The sequence below is a fragment of the Melopsittacus undulatus genome, chromosome 10 (genome assembly GCF_012275295.1).
Source record: "Melopsittacus undulatus isolate bMelUnd1 chromosome 10, bMelUnd1.mat.Z, whole genome shotgun sequence".
NCBI lineage: Eukaryota > Metazoa > Chordata > Aves > Psittaciformes > Psittaculidae > Melopsittacus > Melopsittacus undulatus.
This window is the reverse complement of record NC_047536.1, coordinates 9,159,142-9,173,198: the sequence shown is the minus strand read 5'-3', so window position 1 is coordinate 9,173,198 and position 14,057 is coordinate 9,159,142. Positions and strand designations below refer to the sequence as shown.

General features: G+C 42.4%; 1 protein-coding gene across 1 annotated transcript in view; it reads right to left on the bottom strand.

The window, feature by feature from the left end:
* Nucleotides 1-14,057, bottom strand: part of ERGIC1 (endoplasmic reticulum-golgi intermediate compartment 1) — a 58,206-nt gene that overhangs the window by 32,034 nt on the left and 12,115 nt on the right. Inside the window, exon 2 of the mRNA XM_034066763.1 lies at nt 4,450-4,511. Within this exon, the coding sequence (XP_033922654.1) occupies nt 4,450-4,511 (62 nt within the window). The remainder of the gene's footprint in view (nt 1-4,449; nt 4,512-14,057) is intronic.

The following is a 14,057-nucleotide window of genomic DNA, read 5'->3' as shown; positions in this document are numbered from 1 at the left end:
CTTTGCCAGTCTTCAAACTTCAGTCAATTTTCAGCCTTTAGAAAGAGATTACTGAGGGTGGACATGAGATAGGTATATAAAATCATGAGCAGCCCAAAGGAGATGAATGGGGAACAACCATTCACAGCCTCTTCAAGTATGGGAATAGGAGGGAAGGGGAAGGTTGAAAACAAGAGGAGGTTTTTCCTTCACACAACTCCCAACTAAATTCTGACAGATTTCAAGCGGGAATCATACATGCCCTAAAGAATAAATCCCTTGAGGCCTACTAAACACAAAAGAACCACCTCCAGCTCAGGAAGTTCAGAACTGCCAAATGGCCAAAGCCTGGTGAAGTGTTTAACCTAGCCTCATGCTCTTTCTCAGGCATCGGCTGCTGGCAGCTCCTGGCAAGGGGACACTAGGCTGCACAGACATTTGCACTGACCTAGGTAGTGTGGTCACTCTTGTATTCTTGTACACACACATTTTCAGGGCAGGGGGGTATCTTTGGTGTGAGACGTAGTGAAAGTCTTATGCATTAAACTGTCTCTAGAGTCAACATTTTTTCAGCTGTAGAATATATCTCCTTAGCATGGAGTTGCAGGCATATACGATGTTCCCAACATAAGAATTTATGCAGCTACTTATTTCATAGTGAAGGCCTCTACTTGCTTCCATGCAAATGTGCAGCTCCTGCCACCAACATTTGACAACTGCATTATATTTGGAAAAGTAGATTAAAGGCTAGGATCAGACAGAATAAACCAATTCATGCATAAAACTTAGCTTAACTGCAAAAGCACTGCGATGTTCTCACAGAGCTCAAAGGACAATCTAAGACAGGTTTCTTAAAACTCTAATATGATAACGTAATCAATATATCAAAGGTTGCTTGTGTTAGACACACTGAAACACACTGCTGCTGGCTAATCAGTAATCCCAGAAAGATGGGAAACTGCCAAGGTTTTTTTTCCTACACTAGCTTCGACAACCTAACCTTTTCATACATAACCATTCTGATACATACCCATCTATGTAGCCCTGACTCTTCCTCCCCGCCCCACAAAAAATGAAAGAAACGCAGTGTTTAACACATCATACAGACTGAGAATGTGGATCTATGTCTATATTAAGGCATAAAATTATTAGTATTTATTATTCAATGGAGCAAACTGCTATGAAGTGCAAGGAACGGGTCTTGTTACAAATGCCATGTGAATCATAACTTTGATATTTCCTGATGTGTATTTAAAACTCCAGCCTCTAAACAGCACAGAGTATTTCTGGATAACGTTACCATGTGTGCATACAACATGTGCATGCAAACTATGCATCCACGCTGACTGTTGAATAAGAGGATTGCTACAGCAGCTGTCCTAGTTGCAGGCCCCTCTTTCAAGAAGTCAGACTGCTCCTGTCCAGCCAGATGCCAGCTGTCAGCCAGCCAGGGCATGTGCTGCTGCTCTGCCTACATACCCAAACATGGCCAAGTTGTCACCATGTTGGTTAGGTCTGTCAGAACAGCCGTGTGCTGGCATCACAAACACAGTACACAGTGGTGGGAAGGGCTGAAAACACTGGCACAAGCATCTGGTGGAAGAGGGACAACAGTGGCATGACTGGCGGAATAGCACAGGGCTCACAGTGCTGTCTGAAAGAAGAGATTTTCATTGAGGAAAAGGAATAAGCTTCTTAACTTCTTTCCAGAGAAGCCCACAGCAGTGGATATGTTGTTCTATACAAACCTCATCCCAGTGAACTGCAGTGGACTGTTCTTGGCTCCTTTGTTCCTATCGATTTTGACCAATTGGAAGGGTTGCTACACATACCTGAAATATCTTCTATACTGCATTCACTGCAACTTCTGAAATTACAAAACCATTCATAATAGAAAGCCTCAACAACCCCCCAGTCGGCTTCTGATTTACTTGCGTTTGAGATTGCCTGCTCTTCTCCACCAAAATACCCTAACACTTAATGTCCCTGAGCTGCTTCTTTCCTAGAAGAATTGGCCACTTGAGCCCCTGTGGTCAGAAGGAGAGCTGGTATTTTCCACCTCCTCTGTAACATGATCTATGCCTTCTTCCCTAATAAACCTCAAACCTTTTTTTTTATTATTTAAGAAAAGGCCTTTTTACAATCCAAAAGCAACTAGGAACCCTGCAGTAAATCCACTCCTATTCCAGAAAGCCTTCAGCACCAGAAGCGATACTGATGTTTCAGCAGAAATCATGTGGGAAGAGCCTAAATTAATGTTTGGCTACTATGGGCTATTTTATATCTGCTCTGTAAAACTTGAAGGACTTGAAGAAAGCCAAAACTGAGTTGCAGCTATAGTTGATTCACATATTTACTAGACTAAAAGGTTTTTGAGAGGCAGAATCTCCCCCTACCCTCAAGCCCCCAATGTTATTACAAGCTGGCTTCCCTAAAGCATTTATCACTAAATCATGTAACCTTCCCAGGCTTCAAACTGGCATGGCAATGGGCTGGTCTCATTCATAGCCTCCTACAACATGCAAGATCACTGGCTTTCAAATTACAAGTCACAGGCTTGGTCAGACAGAAAGGCTATTAGGAAAGCTGCACATAAGATCCTCACATGCAAAGCCACTACAGCTTGTGGCTGCCTGTGTGGTTCAAAAGCTTGTATCAGGCTGTCTAAAAACACTCTGACAAAAAGAAGGAGAACCAGTTAGAGAAGAAAATTAAAGCCTGAGAAGCTGCAAATAACAATAGAGAGAAATAAGTCAGCTATTAATTTTAAGTAAGAGTCACAGCCTTCAAGCCTTCCCACAACAGACTTATCACTTGAGCTGTTTACTGCAGATCAGAAAGCCTAACACTGGATGGCCTTTGATGGTTTTTTTGTTTCTAAAACATACTCTTTTGCAGGTGATTCATAACAAGACAAATTCTCTCAGTTACAGTGTGGGAACTTTGAGTTTCCAAAACAGAAGAGAAGGCAGAATCACCGTCAAGTTCAAAGTGTTCTTTCAAAACATGAAATCTCATACAACTCTAAATTAGCAAACAGTTTTATTCAGGCTCTTTGTTTGCAGTTTCAGCAAACCTAAAAGGGAGTCAACATCCAAATAATTCAGCAGTCCACAGAACAAAGAGGACAAGGACTCTCTGAAAGTAAATATTTAGAGTAATGTGCTATCTTCACAGAAGCACAGAATAGTTGAGGCTGGCAGGGACTTCTGAGATCATCCTGTCTAACTCCCCTGCCCAAAGCAGGGTCAGTGACAGCAGGCTGCTCAGGGTCAGGTTTGTTGTTTTTGAGTATCTTCAAGGATGGAGACTCCATATCACCCTGGTGAACCTGTTCCAGTCTGACCATCCTCACGGTAAGGAGTGATATTTCTTTAGCTCACAAAGAGCTTTCCTTTGTGTCCATTGATTCACTGGTACTGAGTCAGTTCAATCTGATTCCTGCTCTCACCAAGGGATATGACATCACTCACGTCAGCAATGACATACAAGGCTACTGACCCATCTACAGGAATGGATGAATGAAGCACAGCTCCATGATCAAAGGAAATCACTGTTCAATGGAACAGGAAGCTGCATTAGGCATCTGATTACAAGCCTGGCAGGACCAACCTGATCAATGTTTACCACTCTGCACAGTGCGCTCACTGCATATAATTGTGTGAAATTGCATTACTCAGCCTGCAGCCTCCCTCAGGAGGAGGAAGGAAGGAAAAGAGGCCCAAGGCAAGAGATTTATATCAGCCAAAGTCTGTGTATTGATACATGGGAGTGAGAGTGGATTGCTGTCGGTGGTTTTTGACCAAGCAAATTTTCTTCTTTAGAAGCATGACAAATAACAACAAAATAAGATCTCTGCTCATTAGTCCACCTACAACATCAGATTAATTTCCTGAGTACACTGTGAGAGAAATATGTGTTTCCCAAATCATCTTCACTGCCACCCACCCTGCTCCTTACTGATCCGGAACGTGGATTCCTCATTTGCAGTAGTTGGGTTTCTCCAGTCTCTTCAACAAGCAAACACCTGGGTACACTAATTGTGAATGCAACTGCTACCAGTTGTTTTCCACACTAACTGAGGGGATGCCTATCAGGAGGGGTAAAAAAGCCCTACAGTCATCAACCTGACCAGTGTTTGGTGCAGACTCACAGTTTCTGTTCATGGGAAGACACTTGCAAGAAGCTCTCTGCCTACTGCAGTAGCTAGCAGAGCGGGTATTTCAATGCTAGCTTTCAGGACCTCCCTTTCATGACAACTACTTTTTGTTGAGATTCCAAATCCAGCCAAAGCACTCCAGTGTTTAGTACAACCTGACAGACTGGGCAAAACGAGCTGTCTCAGCAACAAAGAATACACTTTCCTGTGTTTAATATCCTTTAAAAAAAATCCCCTGGAGACAGAGAAGCCAAATGATCCTTAATATTAGACTGGGGTATACAAGGACATCAAAGAGAAGTGTTACTTACTAATAGCCCCTGTGTAGGTTGGCTGTGTAAGGTCTTTTGGCACCTTCCTGTAGATGTCAAACCTGAAAGAGGAAAAGCAACAGCCATGAAACAGGTGGAACACTTCAATGCATTTCATATCCCCACAGGGATGAATGATGCTGAACTTTTTCCATCCAGGTTTCCAACATTTTTTTCAGTTTGCAGACGGATATGACAAGGAAAAGCAAAACAAAAACCCCTTTTCTTTTTGTACAATTATGTAACTGTGCTCCTTTGGCTCCAATTGCCAAAGCACTTCTCTCCACCTCCCTCCGTTTTGCTGTTATGGATCTGTGCAATCTGAACCGTGAGAGATGCCAGGGAAGAAGTCATGCTGGACAAGTTTATAAACCGCCGTAAAAGGAAAAGGATACTCTGCAGACTCCTGACTGAAGAGGCCTGGCTAAAAGAGAGTCAGACATAACCTGTATTGTCCCTTGTAGTTCGCATCCCGCAACAGCCAAAACCTGACAATACCAAAGTCAGCGATCAGGGTGTCAAGACAGGGAACCTACCCTTGGACACCATGTACACAAGACACATTAACTCAAGAAGTATGCCCCCACCAAAATCCAGTTTAATATTAGACCGATGTTTTGATTCAGTCATATCTTTTAATATCCATATGGCTCAGCTTTGCTATTTTAAACTCTCCATGGTTAAACTTTCACTGCCCTTATGTTAGCTGTATTATTTCCTACAACCTTGTGTTCCTGCGCCTCCAGCCGCAATGCAGCTCTGACATCAGTTTTTCCACCACTCAATAAAAATTAATTAATGCATTAAAAACACACACACACACCCTAAAGAAGGAAGTGACTGGTTCTCCCCCAAAATAGACCTTTTTTAGATATACCACAAGTGGGTGAGATTTTATGCTTTTTCCGGCTCTGGAGACACATGAGAGACACCAGCTTCCAAATCTGTATTCTATACTGCAGCAAGATGAAACACCCCCATGTTTATTCAGCAGTTCCTACTACACCAAATATTACATTGAGAGTCTAAAAACTAGATCCTCCTTTCTTCACTCTTCATTTGTTGAGATCACTTGCAACTTGGAGACACTATGGGGGAACAAAACAGCATTTGCACTGCATGAGATTAGGAGGACATTGTCAGTGTGATTCATTCAGGAGCTGAAGCTGGCGGAAGGAAGGATAAGAGAGGGAAGGAGAGCAGATATAAAGATAGCTCATCTGCCCAGCTCAAGTCCTGAACAAGCTATGTAATCACTTCACTGTTCCAGCAACCCACTGCAGTACACATGACAAAGCATGCTGCACAGGCTACGCATGGAGCTATAAGTTTTTATGACTCTATTCACTGCCATCTCCGAAACAGATTAGTAATATTCCTGAACCAAATAGTCCATTTATGGTTTTCCAGCTGCCCTGAGAACATCTGGAAAGCGCTGTTTACATTCCTTCCACATACACCAAAGCAATAGCAGCAGCAGATGGTAAAGCAACCCAGAGTAGCTGCTGACATCATGGTCTCACAACTATCAGAAGTAGCTGATGGTTCCTGCTCACAGCCCATTAAAAAACTGAAAGCTGGCGTTGTCTCACCAAAGTCACAATAATAGATCAACAAGGATAAAAAAGCCAAGAGAGAAAGGAAAAGAGGGAGAGAGAGCGTGAGCACGTGAACACACAAGGGCTGCTGAGTGTGAGGTGAACAGTCAGAAATAGGAAATAGCTCCGTGCTGGATTCAGTAAAAACAGCCGCATGTGGATACTATAAAAGGAAGTTTGTTCTTACAATGAGAAGTATTTACTAGTATTAAAATGATGACCCATCACAGGATTGAAAAATATAAAAAATTAGCTTTTTAAATAACTCAGTGGAAAGTTGGTGTCATGGCAGAGTTCTCTCCTCTCAGACTGCCAATTTAGTCACATAAGTGACACCCAAACCCACAAATTAAGTTTTACATGGTGTAAGCTAGGATTAGGCAAAGACATTGCAGAAAGCGACCAATGGCTCCCAGCCACATCTGTTGCCTGGCTTTAAGTCACCATCTCTGTGCTACTCTGCTTCCCATCTCTTCCACCACAACATTACATTCCCTCTCTTTTCTACTACCATGACACACATCTAAAAAGGGCTTTAAGCAAGTCTCTGGATCCGATTTGCCTGGAGTTCTGTGAACTGCTGGGTCTACACCTACAGGCTCAAACCTCCAAGAAAGCACAGTATAGCACACTGAACAGTTGCCATGTGAGGTCCTTAACAGACCTTAAGGATCGCTTAATGTATGAGCACACTGAGACTACACAGCCTGATAGGCAAAAAACGCCAACCCAACAGTGCTGCAGCCATCAATTTACAGTATAGAGGCACATACAACAAGAGTACAGAAAAAAACAAGAGAACTGAATAAAGCTTTTATGGCTTTGTTCTGTAGAATTAACACATTTTTAGATAAGGACAGACACTATGGAATAGCACAGAACTGAGAGTGGACAACGTACAGAAAAGGCAATGGGAGCCGACTGGATGGTAGGAAGGAAGGAGGAAAGCCTAGCTTGAATCTTATGGATGAATGCAGAGGCTTGAAGGATGATATCCAGAACCTGATTCAAGCAACAGAAGGGAAGGCAAGCAGGGGAGGTGTATTTAAACTTGCAGAAGGATGCTGAAATGATGACAAAAATAAACATTAACAGCAAGGGAATGGAAAAAGACAAGTTTGGAATAAGAGACAAACACTGCTGGCTTGATTTTGCTCACTGACACATAATACCAGTAAATCCAAGAGACCACGGGTCCAAAAGGGAAGGGACTAGCTATATGCAAGTATCCTGGCAGAGAATCCATTTGCTTGGAAAAAACATGCTGTGGATTAGGAAGGCTTATGCTTTGGCAAAGGAATGATACTCTTCACGGTAGCAGGCATCTTCCCATAAAGCATATGGTGCTGGCCACAGCTTGAGAAAGTACCATTTATTTAGTCTGTTCCACGATGGTGAAAACAGCAGTTGGGTTCACACAGGTAAGCTGGATGCCCAAAAGGACAGTAGGCCATCGAACTTTGACAAGAATTACGAATATGCTGGTATGGCCAGAGAAGAGTGCTGTGTTGCTAACTCTGAATTAAACTCTGAGATAGAAGATACAAAATGCATAGGATTCAATGAGAGCTTGAAAAGTATGTTTGTGAGACACCAGAGAGACAAAAATCCCAGCAATAAGATGGTACCCCAAAGAAGACCTCATCCAACTTCTCAAACAAATCTGTTACTGTAACAGGAGACCATAAACCCCAAGAAGTGAGAGATTTGTGAATGCCACAGCTCCTATCAGACCTAAGGGTTAAAAATCTAACCAACTTTTAAAGCTTTACAAGACAAACCTGCCTCTTTTTGCCACTGGCTTCTTGCCTCTCTCACAGAGCTCAAAGCAATTTCAGGGGATCACTTACACTGTCCTGGGAAGAGAAAAGAATAAGCATTAAGACACCACAGACGATGTGTAATGTATGAGGGAGGAGGCCAAGGAGTTGTATGCATGGTAAAGGGGAACAGGTTTTACTTGCCCTCAGGTCAAATGTTCCTGCAAGCACCTGCAGTAAAAATTCCAATAAGCTGCCAGGTTCCTGAGGCACTGGTCACTTGGAAGAGTATTTGTACCCTGGGAACAGAGAGGAACCTTGTTCTCTGTACATTGCAAAAGCTGCATAATGAATTTCTGATACTGGCACATTCAAAGCAGTGGAAGATATTACAAATACTGGAGGAAGACTGGATGTTCAGAAAGGTTACACAAGTCAGCTCATAATGCAGCGAGACACACTGTACTTACTACATGGTGAATATCCACTTCCATAGTCTTGTACTCATAGCCTAAATGACCAGGAGAAACCAGGGTGTAGATTTACAGCATATTCATTGCCTCAGAGTAACTGGCACAGGAACTTTCTTAACCTCCAGTGCTGTGCAGCAGTCTGCCCTGCTTTAACACTGGGATGTATTACTTTACACTTACGAAGCATGAACACGAACAGTTTCCACAGGAGAGCCAGCATGTTATTTATATATAGCTTTTGGCAACTTTCTTCCTTTGCTCAGAAGGACAAGACTTGTAAGGCAAAGAAACATCTTTGAGTTAATCAACTGACATAGCTGCACAGTGGAAACAAACTTTCTGCTAGGAAAGTTCTTCCTCCAGGTCATATGTGCCCTCAAAGGGAAGGCTGGACCTTTCAACACCAGAATATAAGGCTAAAGATAGAACTAGGCTGTCATCAGCATAACAAAGGAATTTCCTGACCCATCTAGTCTATGTATTGTTTTTTCTTTCAATGGAAAGCATGGTTACAAACAAAAAAGAAAGCGGTCTGGCAATACCAGAGTTTTGCAGTAACCAACATTCGTAACTCACACGAGGGAATGCTACAATACCTTTTTCTCAGTCCAATGCTGAAAGGACTTAAAATCCTTTCTTGTCTTCCAGAGTGGAATGTCAACAAACTGGTAAAGCACTGCAAAAAAGAGCAGCACAAGGATCATTCCTAAATAGGTTCAGAGTTCATAAACCTTAGCATGATTAAGCCAGGTCTGAGGCAGAACTCCCTGACTGTTGGATGGGTGTGCAACAGTCCCCTCAGAAACACTAAACTCATCTTATTGCAGTTGCACAAGTGGGTGGTGAGGTAAAATTGCAGATGGGTGCACCTCGATGGAGCCAAACAAAAGGATGGCAGATTTAAAGTGCTGGTAAGCATTAGAAGGACTTCAAAAGCTGTATCTAGACTAAAACGGGCTGTGGCTATTCAAAAGTCTTTTTCTTCAGACAAAAGTATATGCTCTGCACCTTCACTTGTCAGGACTGCCTAGAGCCACAGAAAGCAACAAAGTGTTTAACAAGCCAGAGTCAGATGCAGTGGTGCTCATCTGAGTGGGACAGCCACAAATGATGAAGTCCAAGGCTGGAGGGTATGCAGAAGCAATGGTAGGTCAAACTCTATAGAACAAACCCAACTGACATCATCAGCCCTGGGGTGATTCCTGACTTTCCTTTCAAATCTGTCAGATTGACAGTACAAGCCAGGGACAGTGAGGGAAGAAGATGACTACCCAAACACTGTTTTTTCTGGAGTAGATACTTCAAATGCCTGCCCTATGAATGGGGATGAGCTCATCCCCTCAGCAGGAGCTGCTATGGGCAGAGCTAACTGCCAAGGTGTGCTTTATATACCTGAACAGCTTCAAGTCTGGATTTGAAATACTTCAGGAAAGCAAGTAAGAAATACATTATTTCACTGAAGATTACAGCCCCCCCAAGCAGAAAGATCCTCTCTGACATCTTCGGAGGCTGAAAAGAGCTTTAGCAAAATACTGTAGTAATACAGTAAGATGAGCTAGAAGCTAGAAGCAAAGAACTTGAGGCAATAAAAATATACCAATAATTAGAAGCAGAACGAATCAGATATTGGTTAAATCTGAATGTCTTGTAGCAAAGGGTTACTCTCAAACCTAAAGGAGTTCATAACACTTCAGTTTACAGCATTTTTGCAACCCTCAAGCATGCCCACCCCTCCCTGGCATAAACAGGAGCAATGCACTGGCCTTGTCACCTAGGCAGATATTCAGAGCACAGCTTATAAACCTCCCTATACTACTGACTCACTGTGTGGAGTCACTGCAAAGAGACAGCAGATGCTTTAGGTCTGTCTGTAGAGCACTGAAACACAACTCTGGAGTGAGCAGCAGGGGGATGTTTTCACGTTTCCTTCTGCAAGGTCTATTTTTACTGATTTAGCTAAGGGGCAAAGGAAAGATTGTTTTGAGGCTTTTGGACTATGTTTTGGATTCCGGTTTATCAAGCGGCCAAGCAAAAGTACAGCACATTCACATGTGGCACCTGAGCACAGAACAAAATTCAGGCACCATAAATTAGCAGTGAACAGATTAATTTTCATCCATTTCCACTCCTCAGATGATTCAGAAATTTAGCTTTAATACTCACAGACAGAGGAAGAACGTTTTTGTTCTTCAGGCAGATCACATTTCTCCTCAGAACTGAATACTTAAACATTAGTCTTTTTGAAGCCTAGTGGCTCTATCGTAGGTACTTTTGCAGAACATACTGAAAGGGGAAGGTATTCAAAGGACCCATTCATTACAAGAAATTACATTTCAGATGTCAAAGATTAAAAATAAAATAAAATAAAAACCTCAGTATCATGGCTGACATTCCACCTTTAGCAGGTCAGTGGTGGCGTAAATATGTCATGTCATCTTGTCTTAGCAGCAAGGGTCCATGGCTGTGATTCACACAGAAGAACATGGGTGTTGAAACAACACTTATTCTCCACCTCCCAGATTAACCAGCTTTTAGAATTACCCTCTATTTTTCAGCAGATACCACATTTGAAGTTGAGGTCACTAATTCCTGGTGACATTACTCACTCTCAATAACAAGTCAAGGAACAACCACCTTAAGTTTATTACATAGGAGTAGCTTTGAGATCTCTTTGAAAAAGAGCTGGCCTGGTGCTGCTGAACTGATTTGCTTCTTTAACAAACAACTTTGCTTGAGGTGAATGCAAGAATAGCATGCTTAACAGCAGAAACATAACTTCACTATTAAGTTAACCAAACAACTAACAATTTACAGCAGATTTGTTTAAAGCAAACAAATGGGGAATTATCAAGTACAGATAAAAAAGTTAATATTGAAAACACTATAAAGTTGGTGTTGTTACTGCAATAAGAAATTAGAAGAACTTTGGAGCCAGTACTTGCATTCCAACACACTGCATGTTGGAGACCTAGTACTGAACAAGTGTTCATTGATTACGAGTTGGGAGCAACAGCTCCATCATCATCTATCAGACAGCATAATGTCTTTCAAAGAGAAGAAAAAAGGTGTGGAGGAGATGTCCCCAGGGTTTCCAAGATACATGGGACAACTGAGATATCCAAGAAAATGATGACTGGTGGGTGAATCCTCGCAGCCTAAACGGTCCCAAAATGCTTTCAGGGTATGCAAAGACTCCATCCCTGATTACTTCTTGGTAAGAAACATGACTGCTCTGAGAAACAGAGGGGCTGCAGGTTGAGAAAGAGAAAGGCAAGGCTTCTGTGACACATACACAGAGGGACAGATTGGTTGCCGGAAGAAATGCAGAATAATACACCTTCCAAAGCTGAGATGGCTTCCTGGATCAGCAAAAGCCCTTGGTCAAGGGCTCAAATTTAAATCACATTACAAAGGAGCAAAGAAATAATAAACCCGGTATTCAGTAGCAGCTGATGCTTAAGTGGGAGGCTGTAGGGCACTGATATGGGCTGTACCACTCAGACTTGTGTTGAGATTTCCTCACACAACATCTACGTATCTGCAGTACAGCTTAATTCACTCTCAAGATAGCTGTGTAAACCAGAAAGCAGGAGTAAGTCTGTCTTTTCAGAATTTTCTCAGAGACATGAGTGTATCACACTAATCACTGACCCTTTTGCAGAGCAAGAAAGCAAGCTCTCAAACCCAGCATGCCAGCTAACACTGAATTTGCAGGCCAAGCTCTCTATTCGATGAAGTGAACCAAGGTTAGGCTGGCCTTCTAAGGACTATTTCATGCAAGAAATGTTTCCTTCTCACTGCACAGGGGAGTAACAAGCTGACTAAAGCAGTTTGCAAAATCTGTTTCCCCTTCTGCTCGTGTGCTGGTAATACCCTTACCCATCTTAACAGCAAGCAGCACAGCTCCTGCAAGCTGGAGATACACTGAAGTGCAATATTGCTGATGGTTTTTCCCATGTGTCAAGTCCTTCTTGCAAACCAAAGTGAATCAGAGTATGGCTGCAGGCCTCAAATATCAAGAAACAAGCAGGCATGATGTCAGTATTTTTCCATACACGCCGATTCCTGACTAATGTAACAAAGAACTTGCCCATTCCTTACAAAGTCCATTAATTATGTACTCACTAGTAAATGGAGTTACAAGTGAGAGAGAGAATTTCTACCGTTACACACTATACTTGCTATTTCAAGGAAGATAATGACACAGAGGTAGGCAGAGCAGCCACATCCAGTTTTATGAAACTTGTTCTTCAATTAAAAAAAGAAAAAGGTGCTTTTTATGAAGAGAAGATAAAGCACTCAATTATACTGGGTTTCTTTTTCAAATGGATAGGAAAACTGCTACACAGTGTATTTCTAGGCACATATTTCATTCAAAACAACAATCCCAGACTGCTTTTGATGAAAACTACATGCACTGTGGAAGGTACACAAAAAGCAAGGCAGCTGCCAAACACAACTTCGGACAGTCAAGCCTGTGCCAGCAACCATTTCATCTTTGATAAAAGTCATCTTGAGGAAGCTCTGTCTGATAACAGGTTAGAAAACATCTAGTGTCTCTTCTTTGAGAGCATCTGTCATTTAGACATTCTAAATAAATTAATTTTTAGGCCACATGCCTCTGAATTACACCAGACTCTCTAATTACTTCATGCAGACATCAGTGAATCCATGCAACTAACAATGTCTATTCAGCTGCCATTGAAGAGACGAAGCATCCTTAACTTTGAGAAGGATTAATTTTCCCTGGAGACAAGGGCATTGCCTCAGGATTTGTCACTCAACCCACTTCTTCCTCTTACCATTTCCTATCTGCCTCCTTGAACATTTCTATTATATTGCTATATTATAGATAGATGGCTCAGAGGCCAGAGATGGCTAGTTCAATCACCATTATTTGGCTCTACACAAGTGCTATAGATCTGATACAGAGGCATACAATGAGCCCACAAGATTTGTATAACTGAATCTATTTTTAAGTCTGTCTTTTCAGGACAGAAGAGGTGCATTAGAGGTTCAGGAAACCAATGGGGCATGAAGTGGGGAGACAAGAATGAGCAACCTCAACCCCACTTCAGGAAACATGTTTAAGTGCACATGAAATGAGCTGGAACACTGGCTCTGAAGAGTTTTCAACCAGTATGGGGTATCACACAACTTCCTTTCCTTATATCACTGCTGCTACCACCTCTAGAAGAAGCATCCCTAGAGACAGCAGAAGAGGTTATGGACTATGACTCATTTGATAGCTGCTGCTATTAAGGCTCTTAGCAGAGATACCACTTTTAGTTGAGAAAACAGCAATTCACTTTGCATAAAATGCTTTATCATTTACACAGAGGGCATAGGAAGCAGGAAGAAACTGTCATGATAAATGTAAATTGGATTAAGTCCCTCTGACATTCAAAGGTGACTGTGCACAAATAGACTCCATTTTCACCCTCAAGCAAAACTTCAGAAGAAGCTGGTGTTACAAAGCAGAATTTAATCACCATGTCTGCTCAGAAACTTCCTTCTACCCCCTAAAATCAGTGTAGCTTGGAGGCAGAAAGGAGGGAAAACAAAGCAAAGCACTGGACATCATAGAATGGTTTGGGTTGGAAAGGACCTTAAAGCTCATCCAGCTCCAACCCCTGCCATGAGCAGGGACCCCTTCCACTGGAGCAGCTGCTCCAAGCCCCTGTGTCCAACCTGGCCTTGAACACTGCCCGGGATGGGGCAGCCACAGCTTCTCTGGGCACCCTGTGCCAGTGCCTCAGCACCCTCACAGGGAAGAA